Source organism: Salvia hispanica, chromosome 4 (assembly GCF_023119035.1).
Source record: "Salvia hispanica cultivar TCC Black 2014 chromosome 4, UniMelb_Shisp_WGS_1.0, whole genome shotgun sequence".
Classification (NCBI taxonomy): Eukaryota; Viridiplantae; Streptophyta; class Magnoliopsida; order Lamiales; family Lamiaceae; genus Salvia; species Salvia hispanica.
Window position 1 is genome coordinate 21,180,765 of NC_062968.1, and position 18,286 is coordinate 21,199,050.

An 18,286-nucleotide genomic window follows, 5' to 3' on the forward strand; every position below is an offset into this window, starting at 1 on the left:
AATCAATGGATAATATCATGATTTTATGAGCATAATAATCAATACACTTGATTAAGTTTCTCACTTAAAGAAACAAAATATTATAGTTTCTCACTTCTAAAAACACAAACAACTACAAATTGTCCATTAAAAACATGAAACAAAAATAGTTCTAAGCTTGAGGTTGAAAACTTCTCTATTCAATAGAGAAAATTTCTCATTTAATTTTAGCATTTCAACTTGCATCAACAGCGATTAATTTCTCGTACTTTGTTTGAGTAAATTCTTCCTTTTCACTCTTCTTTATAAGTAAATACTTCTTGCATTTCCTCATAATGTACATATTTTCATGGCATTTGTAACTCATCAAATTAAAGTGAGATATTAAAAAGAGAAAAAAATATGTTACTCAGAGAGCGATGAAGGATTATATTGCTCGCTTAATGGGTTCAGCCTCTGCAAAGAAAAACACTGAAGACGGCGTTGCCAGCCGACACTATGACTCTCGTCACCGCCATCAATATTAATGCACATTTAATATTGACGGCGGATTTTTGGTTTTGTGCAGATATTAAACTAAAATATCTGAAAACGTAAAAAAAAAATTATTAATTAATAAAATTTAGAAAGAAACTCAAAAAGCAGCAGCCACAGAACTCTCTCTACAGTGAAATGGCGCCGACGAGAGTCATAGCGTCGGCTGGCAACACCGTCTCCGGTGTTTTTCTCTGCGGAGGCCAATCGATAGCTGCGCCTCGAAGCCTCAATCTCTGCTTCAGAAACGGCAGATTACTCACGCAGAGAAGGCGCCTCTTCACCTGCAATGCCATACACAACCCCCAAGTTCAAATCAAGGAAGAGGGCCAGCCCGAATCCTTCGACTACCGCGTCTTCTTCGTCGATAATTCCGGCAAAAAAGTATGTATATATCACGTTGATTTCATTCTCATATTTGAATTTGATTTGAAATTTACGTTAATTGGAATTTGGAGAACTGAGTTGTGGAAAATGAATTTTGTGCTTTTTTTAAATGGTGAATTGTGCTTGTATACTGGTTTTGTGTCGAATCTAGCACGATTTTAACGGTACTGATCCATTTAGTTTATAAGTTTTTCTCAGTATATTTCTGATTGAATTGAAGTTAAGATGTGTTTTTGAGAGATTTGAAGAGACAAATTGATGTAGTACGGTGAGAAATTGAGAATTCTGAGAGCAAACGGCATTGGAGTGGTAAATTCTAGCAAAGTTGTGGAAATGATTTTGCAGTTTGTTTGGTGGTATTTGACACAGATTTCCCCCTGGCATGATATTCCACTTCACTTGGGTGATGGTGTATTCAATTTCATAGTGGAGATTCCGAAGGAATCGAGTGCGAAGATGGAAGTTGCGACAGATGAAGTCTATACTCCCATTAAGCAAGATACGAAGAAGGGAAAACTTCGATACTACCCGTAAGATTGATCTGATTTCACTTTCATACTCCTTCATGGCACTGGAATATTAATTCTGCTGTTTCACTCCTGGAACGAGTGGTCTATATTTTGTCAAAGCAATGATCTCTGAAAGGGAAAAAAGGAAAAAGGAGAGATGGGAATGGAATAGCAATTGCTTTAAAGGATCAGCCCTATATCATTTTATCTTGCTAAATTGGCCTAATTATGCTTCTCTTGCTTGTTTTACCACGTGTTTCGTTTCTTTACTCTGAATTTCCCCCCTTCTAAACTGTGCTCGTCTTCTGCTCTTCTGTAGTTACAACATTAACTGGAACTATGGATTGCTTCCACAAACATGGGAAGACCCTTCACTTGCAAATGCTGAAGTTGAGGGGGCATTCGGAGACAATGATCCAGGTGTAGTATCAAGCCTTTCAACATCATGCTTATCTTATGTTGTTAGGTGAACTTTCCCATGGAAATGTACATAGGAAATAAAGGAAGCAGGTTTAAGCTAATTGTAATCGCCTTTGCTTATAGTTGATGTCGTTGAGATCGGGGAAAGCCAAGGAAAAATTGGGCAAGTCATGAAAGTGAAGCCCTTGGCTGCTTTGGCTATGATAGATGAGGGAGAGCTTGACTGGAAAATAGTTGCGATTTCATTGGATGATCCAAAGGCTTCCCTTGTTAACGATGTTGACGACGTCGAGAAGCATTTTCCAGTAAGTAATCCATTCTATATGGATGCTTCCAGTATGATATTAGACTGCAAGCTGCTCTACCTTTACTGATCATTTCTGTTCTGCCACATACTGAGCTGCCTTTCATGTTTCAAATGGTGATTAAAAAGTTCATCTAGCTCGATTTCTTGTAACTGCCTCGAATAGCTTGAACGATTAAAAACCTAATTTGTGCACAATTACAACTCATCGGTTACATTTTACAAATAGGAGGGCCAATCTAGAGGATTGCTTGTTTGGGTTCCTAGTAGAATATATTCAATCAATCTAGCCCCCCCTCCTCCCTCCTTTTTTTTGCCACAATCTTCATTTTGGGACCAAAACTACACTTGTCATAAGTTGGCTGATTGTGAAAGTTATCTCAAAAAATGTTTAAAATAGATAAAACTCAATCACAGAAAATATTTTGCAGGGAACTCTCACTGCAATCAGAGACTGGTTCAGAGACTACAAGATACCTGATGGAAAACCTGCCAACAGATTCGGCCTTGGCAACAAGCCAGCAAATAAGGTATCATTTCGACTATTTACATCAAAAAAATTCCTCTAGCGACCCTATCATGTCCTGTTGTAATCATGCTGATCTGGTAATCTTTTCTTGTCGTTTCGTGAGTGCAGGATTATGCACTTAAGGTTATTACTGAGACAAACGAGGCGTGGGCTAAACTTGTGAAAAGATCCATTCCCTCTGGTGAGCTATCTCTTGTCTAAATGAGGCTCTAACCGTTGAGCATCCGTGCTGCCAGTTTTCAGCATCACTGGTAATGCGATGAAGCTCTTTTGCTGGAAATTCAAATTTTTTTCTGATATTGGAAGATAAAATTTTTGCAGCAGTGAAACTGTTGCGACAAGTTTTTTCATGAATAAAGAGTCTCTTTCCTTATCCACCATATCCTTATTCACTTGTGTGTTGTGTCTATACTCTATAACAACAGAATAACATGGAAATACATGAATCTTTTTATTGAAGACGAAGGAGAAAACCTGACATGTACATATGAAAAAGTAGAAAACAAAGCACATAAATATACACATGGCAATACCCACTGCCATTTTTTGCCCCTATAGTTGTAGTTCAGTTATGCGTCGCCCTGTGTTGTGGTGGGCGGAGAAGAATGGAGATCGATCACAGACACTTTACTGACAGGGTGTTGTTGGAAAAGAGAGTAGCTGTTTGAAATGAGCCTTGCTAATGATGATGACGAAGAAGCAGGTGCCATCGACTTTGCTGACGGAGAGCGAGCAGATGCCTGCGCCCGTGCACCTGCTGCTCGGTTTAACATGAGCATGGCTGCTGTTGGTGCCATTGCAAATTATCTGCAATATGAGAGTTAGAGGAGATGGTTGGTGGTTAAATTATTTGTGTATGATGATGATGATGATGAGTTGGGTTGGATAATATAGAGAAGCAGTGGGGCCAGTTTCTCTATCATTAATTTCTTTGGCTCGTGGTTTGCACTGCTTGTAAAAATCCATACCAGAAACGGCTCCCGGTTTGCTCTTGACTTATATAGCACACAGCATTCTCATGCTTATCGTCTTTTATTCCACTGGCGGATCCAGATGTGGTCGAGAGGTTGATGCAGGCAACGACCGTTTCATAGAATTGTTATTAATTTATTTTATTATTAGTATTAGTTAGTACTCCATATGTCCCATAATAGATGTCACACTTGGGAGGTGGCACGGGATTTTAGGAGATGCTATTTTGTCTGTTAAGTGGTGAGAGAAAATATAATTTTATAATTAATGTGTGAGGAAACTTTTCTTAAAAGAGGAAATGTGATATCTTTTGTGGGATAAACTAATAAGGAAAGTGTGACATCTACTGTAAGACGGTGGAAGTAGTATTTAGTATATGCACATGCTCATTATATTTTAGATTTATAAATTTATATATTTTATACGTGGGAATTTTATAATATTGAAAATCAAAAGAGAGCAACATGGTCGGTGTATGTCGGGCGCATGACTGCGTGTGTTTGTCATATGGCGGCATGTGGAATCTACAAATGGTGGTTAGGGGTGACTAATGGTGGTATCAAATTAATTACTCCTTATGTATACAAATACTTTTAGAATACCACGAGTTCTAATACAAATTAAAAAACACGAGTTCTAATATAAATTAAAAAAAAGGTTGAAGGAAAAAAATAATTGAAGTATTATTTGCATAAGAAAAAAAGTTACTAAAGTAGAAATGGACAATTTTTATAAAAGGATGGAGTGTTAAAAGGCAAAACTCTTGAGATCAAATATGGTGAATATGATAGTTGATGGCGTCAGAAGACAAGGACGGTATGGCGACAGGATGAATTGTAGACGAAGAAACGAAAGTTCAGATCGGGGTCGGGGCAAGAATTAATGCACCGTTAGGTTGACAATCAACTTCAATTTGGGTAGATAACTCATCTAAAAATGAAATTCTATAAACAAAACTGGCTTAAGTATATAATTTTTATATATTGCTTGAACACCATTTCAATTTTCTAACACACCCCAATCAACAACAAACTTACAAAAATTTTAGCACCCAATTTTGTACGACTTCTGTTTGGTAGGATAACTAATCTACAGATGAATTCTATGAATAAAAATGATATTTTTATTCATAAAATTTTATACATAAATGAGTTATCTACCCTACCAAACATGCACTAAGCTGTGACTTCTGATTTTATGAATAGTTGAATTCTTATGAAATTTAATGAATATTTGTATAAGTGAATACCTACATCTGGATGAGAAACTTCAACTGTCTTTGGTGATGAAAGAAATTAACTAAGGCATCAGCTTTCACAGCTTCAAATTGGAAATTTCAATAGTAAATTCCAATATTTAGAAGAGGGAACATCTTTTTTAGTCTACGAACTTTGCCAAAGTATCATTTTAGGTCCTTGAACTTTGAACCATCAACTATGGATTAATATCATTTGAAGTACTTTTTTACTACTTACAAGTTTTATAGGACGAAAATAACCTCGATAACTTAAAGGGTATATATTTTTAATAAACTTATCATATACTCATATTTTTTATAAATATCTTTACTATATATTTTTGATGAATTTTCTAAATATAATTTGACCTTCAATATTACAAATTTACTATTGCCATGAAAATATAGACAAGAACATTTACATAATAAGGAGCATTGAAAGGAGAATTTACACAAACTTAGGTGAAAAATCCAACAATGCCGTCTCTCTCCTACTTAGGGCTGGGGAAAAATACCGAAATACCGAAAAATCGGTCTTATCGTACCGAAAAAATACCGAAAATACCATTTTTTTGGTATACCGTGACTTTCGGTATGGTATGATACCTTACCGAAAGATTGCGGTAAGGTAACGATATAAATTTTCAAATACCGCGGTATACCGCTGCATACCGAAATTCGGTATATACCTTAAATTGTATATAAAATATATTTTATATATTTTTAAATTATAAATCTATTGTGAAATATAAATATAATTATGAATAAATTATATTTAATTTATTTTTAAAATTATAAATTATAAATAATATTTTAAAAACTCTAATTTTCTATTTTAATTGATGTTGAAAGTCAGGTATACCGCAAAAGTAAGGTATACCGAACTTCGGTACGGTATACCGAAAATGAGGTACGGTATCGGTATGGAAATTTGTCATACCGAATATAAGGTATACCGAAGTTCGGTATACCGAAAACTTTGATAAGGTAAAGGTATGACTTTTTCGCATACCGTATTTACGGTAAGGTATACGGTATGGTGGTTTCGGTAAGGTATACCTTACCTACCCACCCCTACTCCTACTTGCTTGTATATCAAAAAATGCTATCAAGACTCCAATCTAAGATGCTTCCGTCGTCTTCTCCACAAGCAACGGCGTGGAATTCGACTTATCCACCACCGGAGCTGGGTGCTCGACATCTTCGTCGTATCTATCCACAGCCGGCATGAAAATTCCTGCATAACATACAAAGATCACAACACTTTCACTCTTAACACATACATGTGCTCGTCTTTGGGCGATAACTTAGACCAGTATAAGCTAATCTAACCGATGAACGCACCTACGACCCAAATTCCAGCAGCCACGAACAGAATAGACGTTAAAGTAAGGGCGGTAGCCCTCCAATTGTTGATCCGGTCCTGCAGAAGGTAACCTCCTTATCACGAGAATGCTACTAAAAACGAGACATCCGAATCCTATTTGCTAGCATTCTATACTCTTATAAGGAGAAAAACCTGGAGGAGCCCAACGAGGGGAGAGGACGGGACATCACCAAATACGTGAATTGCTACAGTTGACATTGCCATTGATAATGGTCGAAGACTAGGCTCGACACAACGCAGACAAACAAAATTTACAGGGGCCTGGAAAGGTCATTGATCGAATCTTAATGCACGTTTGAATTTAGATAATTTAGTTCGGAATGCAGGAGTATCGATAGGGCCAAAATGACTGGGAAGAACGGTATCTGGGTAGCAAAAACGAGCAGCTCGCCAATCGCGAAAAGTGCCAGAAAAACATACAGGCTATGGAAACAAAACGCAGCAAAGCAGAATACTGCTCCGAGGAGTGTAGCAAATGACAGAAGCTGCAAACAAAATAGCAAAAATAGAGAAAGTGGATAACCGGGATCGACAAAAATAGCAGCGACTCGGTCACCTTAAAATAATGTGGATCACCTTAAAAGCATTAGGTAATGTGGAATTCATACGATCGAGAACAAGACCACCTGCTATCGAACCGAATACTCCACAGATCGCTGTAACTCCACCAAACATATAATCTGCATTGCTCTGGATATAATAGAGCATCGACGTTCAACCCAACAGAGACATCAGAATTTATTGTGCGGCACATTCATCCATTTTTCGACATAAAAGCACAGCCAATTTATCGTTTTCATAAGAGCTTACCATGTGGTATATATTATATCCTGCCTTAGGTCCCCAGTACGAATAGGCGCCGATCACAAAATTATACGCAATATACCCTGCAATCGCCATTGAGAAATAAAAGAATTACGAGAACGAATAGTGTTAGAAAAGAAACACTATTCCGTTACAGCAGAAAGAAGATTTACCAAGAACGTTAACCACGTACACCTGGTTAAGCAACAGAAGTTGCATAACTTTCCCGAATATTGTTAAAGCTCCAAACCTGAAATATGTAACATTCATTCAGAAATCGAAAAGATACTCGTATGAGCTCAACATCAGATAATTATGCAAGTGGAAACATTCGTTTAGAAAGATTTTTCTTCTAGCTGAAAATGTTAGCTCCTAATGTTCTTCACCTTGAAGACTTTGAGCTTTCGTCTCCAATTTCTCGCCTCGTGGAAAGGTCAGAAGCTGCAAACACAGTTGAAAATGGTAAGCCAATTAAGAAAATCATATATTAGCAATCGAAAATAACCAGCACCTTGATCTTCGGCTGTCAATGCTTTGTTAGTTTCAGCATGACCGAAACCTGGATGAAATTGGGTTCAGCAATCGGCTAATAGTTATCGAACGAGCAAAGTGTGTGACTGCTTTCACTGACCTTTTAACTGCAAAGGTTTCATCACGAAGCCTAATATGGCAAAGGGAAGCATTAATAGTGCCAACACCCAGAATGCCCATCGCCAACCGAAAGTACTAATCTGTAATCAAGCACAAATCATTCGATATCTGGACGATAATGGAGACAGAATACATGACTCAACTCCAATGAGATATGTAGTACTAGCATTCAATAGAAAATAGCATATATTTTAAATATCGAGTATGAACGCACCAATCCACCATAAACGTAACCCACTGCAATACCAGTTGGAATACACATGTAAAATGCTCCCAGCCAGGCTGTTCTCTATGAAGAGAAGGAAAAGGTGTTTTATGGATTTAATGAATAATGATGTGAAGTCTTATGCATGAGTGTTTGGGACAGACGTCGAACCTGTCCAAGTGGGGCATTGTCATCTATGAAAGGGGCAGCAAGACTTATGAAAGAGGCCTCGCCAACACCCACTAGCCTACAGAAAACGAAATCCAGGTGCAAATTAAGTAACAGCATAAAACTAAGGAAACGAATGCGTCATAAATTCTGAGTAATGAGCAAGATTTTACATGCGAGCAACCGCCATGGACCAAAAATTAAACGAAAACCCAGAAAAAGTGACTGCAACTGTCCACACACTCAAGCCAACTCCAATGAGCCTAAATGGATTGACACTGCAAACACAACAATTTATTTATCACAGCGTAATAGTGCCACCACGGAAAAGTCATAAAAGTGAAGATATATTACCTCTTGGCTGAAGATGCAAAAATCGGAGATGCCACAAGGAGCCCCACCATGAAAGCAGATGATATAACTCCATCCTCGAAGTTAGTCAAGTCAAATTCACCCCTGCATAAAAATTGGGAGAGATGAATCATTCTTGGAACATTAGCATTATGTTCAAATTGATTGTCATTTGTCAATCAGTGATTCTTCAACTCCTAAAACTTGTTATTTATATTAAAGGGAGATAAAGAAAACAGCCAACAATATATTTTTGAATCATAATTAGCATAACAATATTCACATGTTTAAAATATGTAAAAATGCTGAATCATAGACATACTGAATTCCACTACCAGGTGTGCATACACCACTTTCCGAGCAGGTTCTAACACTCCCATTGACACCATTACTCGCTATAGCTCCACGATCAACGTAGTTTATTAAGTTGATCACACAAAAAATAGCAAGTAGCCTGCCAACAACAAACAGTTACTACAACACATGTGAAACATCATGAGTAAACAATGCCAAGAACAGAGACTGCTTATAAACCATAGTACTAAATCATTCTACAGTAAATCATCAAACTATGAAAATAAGAACCCCTATTCTTGAAAACCAAAAGAAAAAAGATTCAAACTTTTTCATACCCTCCACCATATACTCCCCAATTCACCAAGAATTTCAATCATATCATCATAGCTATATTGAACTATAACCATGAAACATAAATCATTCTAGAGTCAATCCTCACTCAAACTATGACAATAAGAACCCCCATTCTTGAAAACCAAAAGCAAAAAGATTCAAACTTTTTCAACCCCTCCACCATACACTCTCCAATACACCAAGAATTTCAATCATATCATAACTATATTAGACTATAACCATGAAAAATCAACATAAACATTTTAGGCAGAAAAAAAAAAAGTGGACCTTTTGGGAGTAAACCAAGAAGGGTTAGAGGTGGAAGCTCCGGCCATATCTTTATCCGTCTCCAAAGTCAGAGCTGCAGACTGAGGCCGTGGGGCCTGACTCGGATCCGGGTTCGGATTAGGCCCCGGATTTGAATTTGGGTCCTGTGCATTTACTTTCTCCTCCATGAAAAAAGAAATATTTGGAGTATAAATATATTTATTGGTTCGACTGTCTTCTTCCCTATATTCAAAAAGTTGTTTCAACTTTTTCACTTTGTATGCTTTGCTGATTGAAGTCTTTGTTTTATGAAAATCATTTGAACTACTGAGGAAGGAGATGATTGTTGGAATGTTTGTTGCGATGTTTTGCTCTACAAAATGGGATCTTTTTGAATATTTTTCGTTGGATGTGACCAGTTGCATAGTAATTCTATCATGCATTCATTATATGCAAATTTGATTCAGTCACATTTAGTTTGAAATAACGAAATTGCTTATAATTATTTCATTATTTGACTTCCATCGAATTGGATTAGTTTCCTCTAAATTGAATTAAATCCGTATATCCACACATACTATTTGATAGATTGAAATATTTTCCATTGTGAATTAGTACATTTTTTTTTTGCTAAAATCCACAATTATGAGTGGTCTTAGCAATGAGTGAGTACTCCCTCCGTCCATTATTAATTGTTCACTTTGGTTCCGGCACGGATTTTAAGAATTGTAATGAAAAGTGGGTTGAAAAAAGTTAGTAGAGTATGAATCTCACTTTTATATATTAATTTTATAGTAAATTGTGAGTGGAATGACTTAGTGGAACATAGGACCTACATATTATTTATGGTAAAAAAATGAAAGTAGACAATTAATAGGGGACGGACAAGAATAACAAAAGTGGACAATTAATAGGAGACGAATGGAGTATTATTTTTTTGGTTATAATTCACAATCTTCAAACACTATCAATTGTGATTAGCTATCTTATACTCGTTTCATCTACCAATAGAAGTCTCATTTCTTTAAAGCACGGGTATAAAAATTGTTAAAAAAAATGGGTGAAAAAAAGTTAGTAAAATATAGATCTCACTTGTATATATTAGTTTTAAATTATATGTGAGCAAAATGAGTTAGTGGAATGTTGTCTCTTTACCATTTAGAGTAATTATAAATCAGGAATCGTATTCGCGGATGGACCAAAATATAAAAACGAAACTCTTATTTGTGGACGGAAGGAATAGTATTTTAAAATCTACATCAAAGTACAAGTGTATTTAGTTAAACCACTAAGAATAAACGCTGCTGAACTATAAGCCACAGATACAAATCATTACTGAGACTCTTGAACAATATGTACACATTGTGGTTAATACTAAAGATCAAATATAGTATACAAAAATTGAGCTTTCAAAGGCATGAAACAGGGATATACAAATTCAGGAAGTTGAATCATGTCTAACGCCCGTCATTACCAACACCTACTCGATTCTTCACATCACCTTCCGCTGCAACGCTGCTTTCTGTACCTATATCGCAGTACAACACTCCTTTAGCTTCATCCTCCTCTAAAACTACCTCGTCATCTTCATCGTCTGCCTCCATGGCCCCGCTTTCACTCGCCCGAGATTCATACCTTGCACTTCTAGAAGGTTGATATGCCCCTACTAAGTCTGCAGCCCTCAGCTTAAAGAAACAAATCATTTTTCACTTGTAAGATATACATGTCACAAGCATCAGACAAAACAGTAGGGAATGTGTAATTTTGGGAAGTGATGATGATATGATGATGATGTTATTGTGTATGACTGTATGCTCTTCTCTTTCTTCTAGCATAAACCTTGGATGTTGGGTTCCGGTCATGGCGTGATAAACATGCACATCGCATCCAATTCAGTCTTTCACGAGAGAATCAAGCATATTGAGATTGATTGTGACTTGTGATTCATTTTTTCAAAGGTGGAACATAAATGTGTAATCTAGTGTGGGAATAGAATACCTGCAATGGCTTCATAACAGTCATCTCTTGATCATCACTTCTTGCTACAGCTTCTTGAGCTTGTACTTCCATCGATTCTCTTACAAGCTGCCTTAGGAAGTTTACATCATCAGACATAACACCAAATCCTGTTAAAAGCTTTGACCCGAGCTGCAAACTTGTCTGGGGAATTGAAAGGAAAAAACTGTCAAGACGCTATATCACTTCAAGATATTTGATGACGAGAATGCAGATCGCGATACCTCTGCATTTTCAAGAATGGCATCAGTTGCACCCGCTTTCTTCAGTTCTAGCAAATGCATCATGTCCTGTGCACGGACATATATAGGAACCTGCAAGATTCAAGTATTAGCCACTCTGTAGTAGTATAATGAATTTAAAGTAAAAGGAAGCTTTACCGGCTAAGCCTGTGTATGGAAGAGTGTGCTAGTGTGTGTGCGAACAGTTAACTACAGCTTCGTGAAAACATCACTAGAGTCGTAATTGGAGAGGCTCAATTGAGCCATTCTTTAATTCTGAGGGTGGACTTGGGACAAATAATCAAGGAGGGGAAGGCCACGGAACACGGGAATAGTTGAGTCTATCATCTAACCCTTATCCTTGTTATACATACATATATATGTGGAGAGACAGAGAGAGAGAGAAGTAACCGCAGGAAAGACTAGACGAATGCGCTCAACAGCCTCAAGTGTCTTCTTCTTCCCAGTATACATAATCAAAATAGCTTTGGGGGAATTGATGCCAGCAGACTGCAATACAGCTGGGCGGGAACCATCGCCATAGAGAACAGGGAAACCAAGTTTCCTAGATGTCTGTAATCAGCAAAAAATAAAAGTGATATTGAGTCTTAGGCTCAGCATAAAATACAGAAAAATCCAACCTGACCATAGAGAAAATATTAATCCTACAACAGCTGGAAATCTCGATTTCATTATGTAGAATAATTAATAATAATAGAAAGTAGAAAAAGTAAAAAATTATTGCCTTCCAAATCTGTTTATGACCAACTAAACTGCAAATGAATATTTAATCCAAAGACACAATTATAAGGGTCTACGCAGATCAGGAGCATTTATTAGAAATCTCGAGGATCTCAGAACACCAACCTTCACAACAGAAGGATCCAGATCAAAAGCGACATACGGCCACCCAGCATCACCATCGATCCCAGAAGCTAATGGAGTTGCTAAGAAATTGGCAAGGACCTTGTTCATAAATAGCTTACAAATATTAGCTCAAAATCAAACCTATTTTCCGCGAGCTAATAAGTTGGATGCATTAGAAATGATAAACGAACTATACCTGTGCCTTTTTACCAAATCCAACTATCACAACAGGTTCAGCGGCATCAAAGTTTACAGAGTCATCAGCTTTCTGTGTCAATTAAAGGACAAGCTTATTTGACCATCTAACTAAATAAATCACATCAAATACCTGAATAAGTAACTATCATTATTTTAGGAACTTACATTCTCATCCTCAAATTTCTCACCAACATAATCAGCCAACTTTCTTCCCACGTCATTCAGAAAGGGTGTGAGAGACATTGACAGCACAACAACAATAATGAGAAGCTTGTTCAGTTCAAGAGGTAGCACCCCAAGCCTATTACAAGTCCGGAGTTAGCATGTTGCAATTCTATGACAAAAGAATGATCGATCAAGAAAAATAATTCATTATTACCTGTTTGCCAATGAAAATACTACAAATGCAAATTCACCACCTTGAGAAAGAAGCAAGCCTATCCTTATGCTCTCTTGGAGAGTCAGTCCAACTCGGGGACCTAATGCCGTTATTATCAATGTCTTGATAACTATCAAACCTGCCAAGAGTGAGATCACGTTTGGCCACTCTCGCAAAAGCAGCTGCACAAAACAGGTGAACATGTAAAAGGGAGTTGAAAAAGATCCAAAATGTAGGTGCTTGAGTAAACTAAATGCAACAAATCAGTGATGTGCATAGATGAAACATGAACCATAGAAGACACTAGTAAAGTTGACAAAAGATTTTCCCACACAATGTCAGAATATATCCAGTACCTGCGTGTCAATCGAAGTACCAGTTGTCACAAAAAACAACCCAAGAAGTAAGCCTCTGAAAGGCCGTATGTCGGCTTCAATCTGTGTGCGGTAGTTAGTTTCCGCTAAAAGAGCCCCAGCTAAAAATGCCCCTAGCTACAAATAAATAAATTTAGAAACCATCTACCTTAGGTGTGAAGTACACCCATTGTAGTTAGTATATATTCAAAGTATACAGCATCAAACCGTGTCACTGAAGCCCAACTTTTGGGTAATTAGTGAAGTTCCTGCAACAGTAAGCAAGCAAAGAGCGACAAAAGCTTCTGAACTCCTTGCTTCTGCAACAACCTGGAATCAACAGCCGAATTTCATCGCAGGCAAAATAAAATTTTGGATGTAGATTCTCTTTAAGATAAAGTTGTTCACACCTCAAAAACCCGCCTCAGAAGATACTTTCCACCAAGAGACAGCAGACCTAATCCAAGTAAAGCTTTTAGACTTTCTTTAAGAAGTGTTGGCCAAAGACTTTCTTCAACCAAATTCTGCAGATAAAACCTTTGGAAGCTTTAGTAGTAGTTTGGTAGAAACGATGCAGCTTCAGAAAATAACAATCTGATAGGCAGCAGCCTTGCACCCAAAATCAGTATTGTAGAAAACGATCTATATGTTCACCATTTAATTCTTTAAAGTACTTAAGCAACCAGCTAGTCTAATTGGATGTGATGTACTATCTCAGCATCAGTTTTTTGCAAGACCATTTCTTGTTTAGGTTACAAAAATCACGGTCCCAAGATGATGACTATAATCAAAACTAGATAAGTGACTGAAGAAAAATAAGTGATACCTAATTCTAGAAGTGATCATTGTAACTCGTTTTAGGAGCTCTCGGGCTCATCTAAAGAAAGCTTAAGCAAACAAACACTAAATAACTTACAAGATGATTTAAGGAACACACAAGTGTACTCTAAATAGGATCTTATTGTTTATGCCATCTGAATATTTCAATATACCTGGCTCTCCAGCACCGGCAGTATCACAAGAAGTGGGACAACTGCAATGTCCTGCAAATACCAAGCAGTAGGGATCCAAAGGTTACTAGTTCGAACACTGTCATATGACCAATCCCAGCCAATTTAGTTTTATTTCCTTAAAAGATGGGGATATGGAAAACATATAACACCTGCAATAGAAGTATCCCTAGAGTTGCTGACCCGAATCTGGTAGGGAGCTCCCCCTTTTCTGCAAGAAGCTATAATAGCGTGTAAGAAAATAATAAGTACGACCAATGCTTTTGGTACTTATGAATGGCCTCAGCCACCTCGTTTTTCATTCTTACTATCATGATAATGATATACAAAGCTCATCTTAAAGATTCTTTAGTACATAATAGAGAAAAACTGAGCTAAGCAATCAAAGCCTGATGAATGAAATGGAGGAAACATGAAAAGCCGGTAATAAATAAACTTACAGAATATTAAGAAATTACAGTGAAGAGCTATTGAATCTGAAATAGATCATCATTTAATTCTGAAGCCACATCTTGCATAAAATGGTTAAAGTTCAAGTGTTAATTAGATGGTAAGGGGGGCATAGTCACATAGAGAACTCAAGGCACAAATTGGACAATAGGAGAAGGAAGAAAACAATTGCTCGATATAGACTAAAATTCGCAGTATTATAACTTCTGCACAGTCGATTTAAACAAGCCACAGATAAAGGAGCACCCACTATTCAGGAAATTTGAGCTTAAGTACCTGTAGAACAAATGCCGAAGAAGATAAGGAAAGAGCAGCACCAATAACCACAGCCTCATCAATGCTTCGAATGTTGACCTACAATTTTTCATAGAGCATCATCGAAACACAACAAAATGACGGTAACAGTAAATAAACTGCACAGACACACAGAGAGACATATAATTTGTCCTTCTGCTTTTTAATGTCTTGATAAAGGGATATATGGAGCATACATTAAATTTTGCAAAAATAGATTTTCCTTGGAATCAAATCAGTCATATAATATATTACCAAGTCAGGTCTTGAGTGGAAAAGAAACTCCAATATTTTCGTTCCAATAGCACCGTTTGGTGGCAGCTCAAATGCTGTGAAAGCAAGAGTTGATAGTATAACCTATAAGGTGACAACACAAAATCAGCATAAAAAGACAGCTTACTGCATGAATAATCAAATGGAAAATTCTGACATAACATTACAACCTAGACTACACTGAATGCATTATAACTTATAACAACTAACAAGAAACACGGGAAAAAGAAAATCAAAAAGATGGGCTAAGACCCATCGGCTAAAAGAACTTCATGCATATGAATCTGCTTGGACTAATTCAGGTTCCTCCTTAATCAAGCTAGCATAACTGAGATTAGCTAAAAGTAGCTAGTGTCTAGAAAATGAAAGTTGCATAGCTCTATATCCAGGAACATCAAAGCTCTACAGAACACAAACCTGGCATTACTCAAAAGCTAGATCTATCTTTATTTAGCATATTCATTGCTTTTTACCATTCGATCACATCTTTTACAGGTAAAGAACTGACATGAAACGGGATGATGAAAACCTTGTGGCAAAGGGACCCAAGAGAATCAAATGGTAACAAATTACAATGAACCAAAATGTGTCTGTATATACCTGAGTTAGCCCTAGGCCAAATGCAAATTTAGCAAGAGCAGTCAAGCGGGCAAGCGAGAGCTCCAAACCCATCTCAAACAGCTGCAAGAAGTTATCTGTAAGTTAGCTGATAACCGTTCAAAAGAAATGGATAACTTTATATCATAACCAGAAAGTGAATAAAGATGACCACGCAGAAGCCAATGAGAAAGTAAAATAGTTGTTTGGGCTTAGTCCATGCTGTCATGGAAGGTTTTCAATCCAATAAGTAAAAATTTGAATTTACCAAGAAGAGAATTCCCCATTCAGATAGAACTTTAACATCTGTGAGATTTCTAATCAAGCCAAATTGGTTGAGAATAACCCCTGCGGAGAAGAAACCTAGAATCTGAAACAGGCAAAGAAATTAGCACTTGTAGGCATAAATATAATATGCTACAAATCAAAAAAGAGATAAAAATTTAACACTGTAGTATTTCATACTTCATAGTTGAAACATAAAATGAGTTAAGTTCATTCTAAGTTACACATGAAAAAGTACACATTTAGTGCAGCCGACACGGCAATCAGACTTATCAAGTTATTATACACTTGCAATGTTGTCAGATATTTGGCTAATTAATTCCTCTCCAGAAAAGAGGCACTCTAGTACATGTTACGAGCATTTCTGATTCATTCAAAGATGTGAATAAATTCTGATAGGTCAAGAACCCATGATTCTGCATAATCATCAAGAACTCATATAACATATCTCTGAAAACATGTGAAATATATCAAAAGAAAGCATTTTACACACGAACAGTTGCTACAAAAACAAATTTGTAAAAGTTAGCGAATGAAATTTCAAGAATCCTACTTGGTAAGGTCAACTTACTGGACTAGCTTTAATCCTTTTGAAGACAGGAACCACAAGTACTGTTACACATAAGAATGTCAGCGTGTCCAACCCCAAGTCGTTGATAACATCCACAGCTGTCGCAACATCAAGTGAAGCATGTATCCTAAATCTGAAATTTTTTATATTTCTACGGCTGAGAAGGTGGGACTTTTCTCGACCAGTTACTGAGTAAGATGATAATGGTCTCCCTTTGAAACCATTGTACCCAAGATGGCAATTGATTCTGCGACTCATGGATAGGGACAAGGAACCCGCCAACTGACCACAACTGGATGTAACAGTAAGATGACATTGGTACGGGTGGGAAGCCGAGGCCATTGATCTAATAGGATTAGTCTGGAAACTGATGTCAGAGCCCTGCATTAAGTGCAGGTTGATTAGCAATTCAATTGCCACACGAGTGTAAACACATATCACACAGATTCACATGTATAATTAAACAGCCAAAAGCTAGAACATATCAAATCTCAACAGAGAAAATGTGTAAACATTCTATGTTGACATGAACAATATTTCAAAATATCTCCAGCTGCAGCAAATTAACCCAATTAACAGCAATCAGTAAAAGGAAACATGAAAGGCATCTCAAAATATCTCAATTTTATCGTCAACAAACAAAATTCAGCACAAGTTAAAACAATGATCTCTCATTCTCCAACTAAATTGCAAGGAAATTGATCAAAATAAAAAAAGCAAAAAACTATTTCAATGAATTAAACATGTAATTAAGAATTGTACGATAATCAAAGAGAATTAAACGAAAATGAAGTGAGACTGACTTTGAATTTGTGGGCATGAGCCACGGCATCAAGCATACTGACATTCATGAAACCAGAACGAGCGGCCTAATCAAACAATTGCAGCTAACATTTGACGAAGGCAGAGTGAGAAAGAGTCTCCGGAGTTGAGATAATGGAGTTTGCAGTAGGGAAGGAGGAGGAAGAGGAGGAGCCACACGTTCACGCCATTGGAGTTTTTGGAGCTTTTTGAATGACAGAAATATATTTGACATTTTAGTTTAGAAGTATTTCAAATAAATTCATTCGTCGATCTCCATATATAGATGATAAATTCAATTAATGTAACTTAAACAAAACATATGCATAGACTTTGTGGTTTAGTGTGAAATTTATCATGTCACGGGTCGAGTTCGAGTTGATACACAATTAAAAACTGAGTAAATTAAAAAATAGTATCCAAAAAATGAGGTTTGCATTTTTTTTTATACGCAATATAGGAAAATCACATTTAGGTTGTTAGACAGTGAAAAATCAGCATTTAAATACATCTTTTAACCATTTTGTCCCTAGGCAGTCAAGGGTATATTAATCTCTCTGTCTCACAATTATTTCATCTTTTCTTATTTTAAAAAGCTATACATTTTAGAAATTATGAAACTGATAGGAAGATCCCA

At 36.8% G+C, this 18,286-nt stretch overlaps 3 protein-coding genes across 8 annotated transcripts; 1 reads left to right on the forward strand and 2 right to left on the reverse strand.

Moving 5' to 3' along the window:
- The first annotated feature begins 595 nt into the window (after positions 1-595).
- On the forward strand, positions 596-3,687 carry LOC125222895 (soluble inorganic pyrophosphatase 6, chloroplastic-like). Of its 6 annotated transcripts, none has more exons than XM_048125772.1 (7): positions 596-897; positions 1,246-1,430; positions 1,729-1,829; positions 1,953-2,134; positions 2,565-2,663; positions 2,771-2,843; positions 3,088-3,687. In XM_048125772.1, exons 1-7 carry the CDS (start codon positions 652-654, stop codon positions 3,090-3,092), a joined length of 891 nt encoding a protein of 296 aa, XP_047981729.1. In that variant the 5' UTR covers positions 596-651; the 3' UTR covers positions 3,093-3,687. The 6 variants fall into 6 exon arrangements, 4 of the variants coding, with proteins under 4 accessions (XP_047981729.1, XP_047981727.1, XP_047981730.1 ...); XM_048125770.1 differs by having other exon boundaries at positions 3,300-3,687; XR_007176630.1 differs by having other exon boundaries at positions 597-897; positions 2,771-2,913.
- A 2,146-nt stretch (positions 3,688-5,833) lies between these two features.
- On the reverse strand, positions 5,834-9,706 carry LOC125219509 (probable sphingolipid transporter spinster homolog 2). The gene is made up of 16 exons (XM_048121501.1): positions 9,356-9,706; positions 8,760-8,891; positions 8,441-8,542; positions 8,260-8,364; positions 8,090-8,165; positions 7,928-8,002; positions 7,694-7,793; positions 7,574-7,621; positions 7,449-7,503; positions 7,236-7,312; positions 7,069-7,145; positions 6,835-6,948; positions 6,609-6,743; positions 6,391-6,519; positions 6,216-6,294; positions 5,834-6,108 (listed from the first exon to the last, which is right to left on the reverse strand). The coding sequence occupies exons 1-16, from the start codon at positions 9,520-9,522 to the stop codon at positions 5,993-5,995; spliced, it is 1,587 nt and encodes a 528-aa protein (XP_047977458.1). The 5' UTR covers positions 9,523-9,706; the 3' UTR covers positions 5,834-5,992.
- Positions 9,707-10,639: 933 nt separating this feature from the next.
- Positions 10,640-17,862, reverse strand: LOC125223410 (K(+) efflux antiporter 3, chloroplastic). Its single transcript, XM_048126545.1, has 19 exons — positions 17,652-17,862; positions 16,849-17,229; positions 16,261-16,362; positions 15,996-16,076; positions 15,378-15,479; positions 15,105-15,182; positions 14,531-14,599; positions 14,361-14,411; positions 13,779-13,892; positions 13,597-13,698; positions 13,372-13,506; positions 13,016-13,197; positions 12,802-12,937; positions 12,635-12,706; positions 12,439-12,537; positions 11,983-12,144; positions 11,575-11,664; positions 11,333-11,494; positions 10,640-11,019 (listed from the first exon to the last, which is right to left on the reverse strand). Exons 1-19 carry the CDS (start codon positions 17,697-17,699, stop codon positions 10,792-10,794), a joined length of 2,394 nt encoding a protein of 797 aa, XP_047982502.1. The 5' UTR covers positions 17,700-17,862; the 3' UTR covers positions 10,640-10,791.
- Between the last annotated feature and the right edge of the window lie 424 nt (positions 17,863-18,286).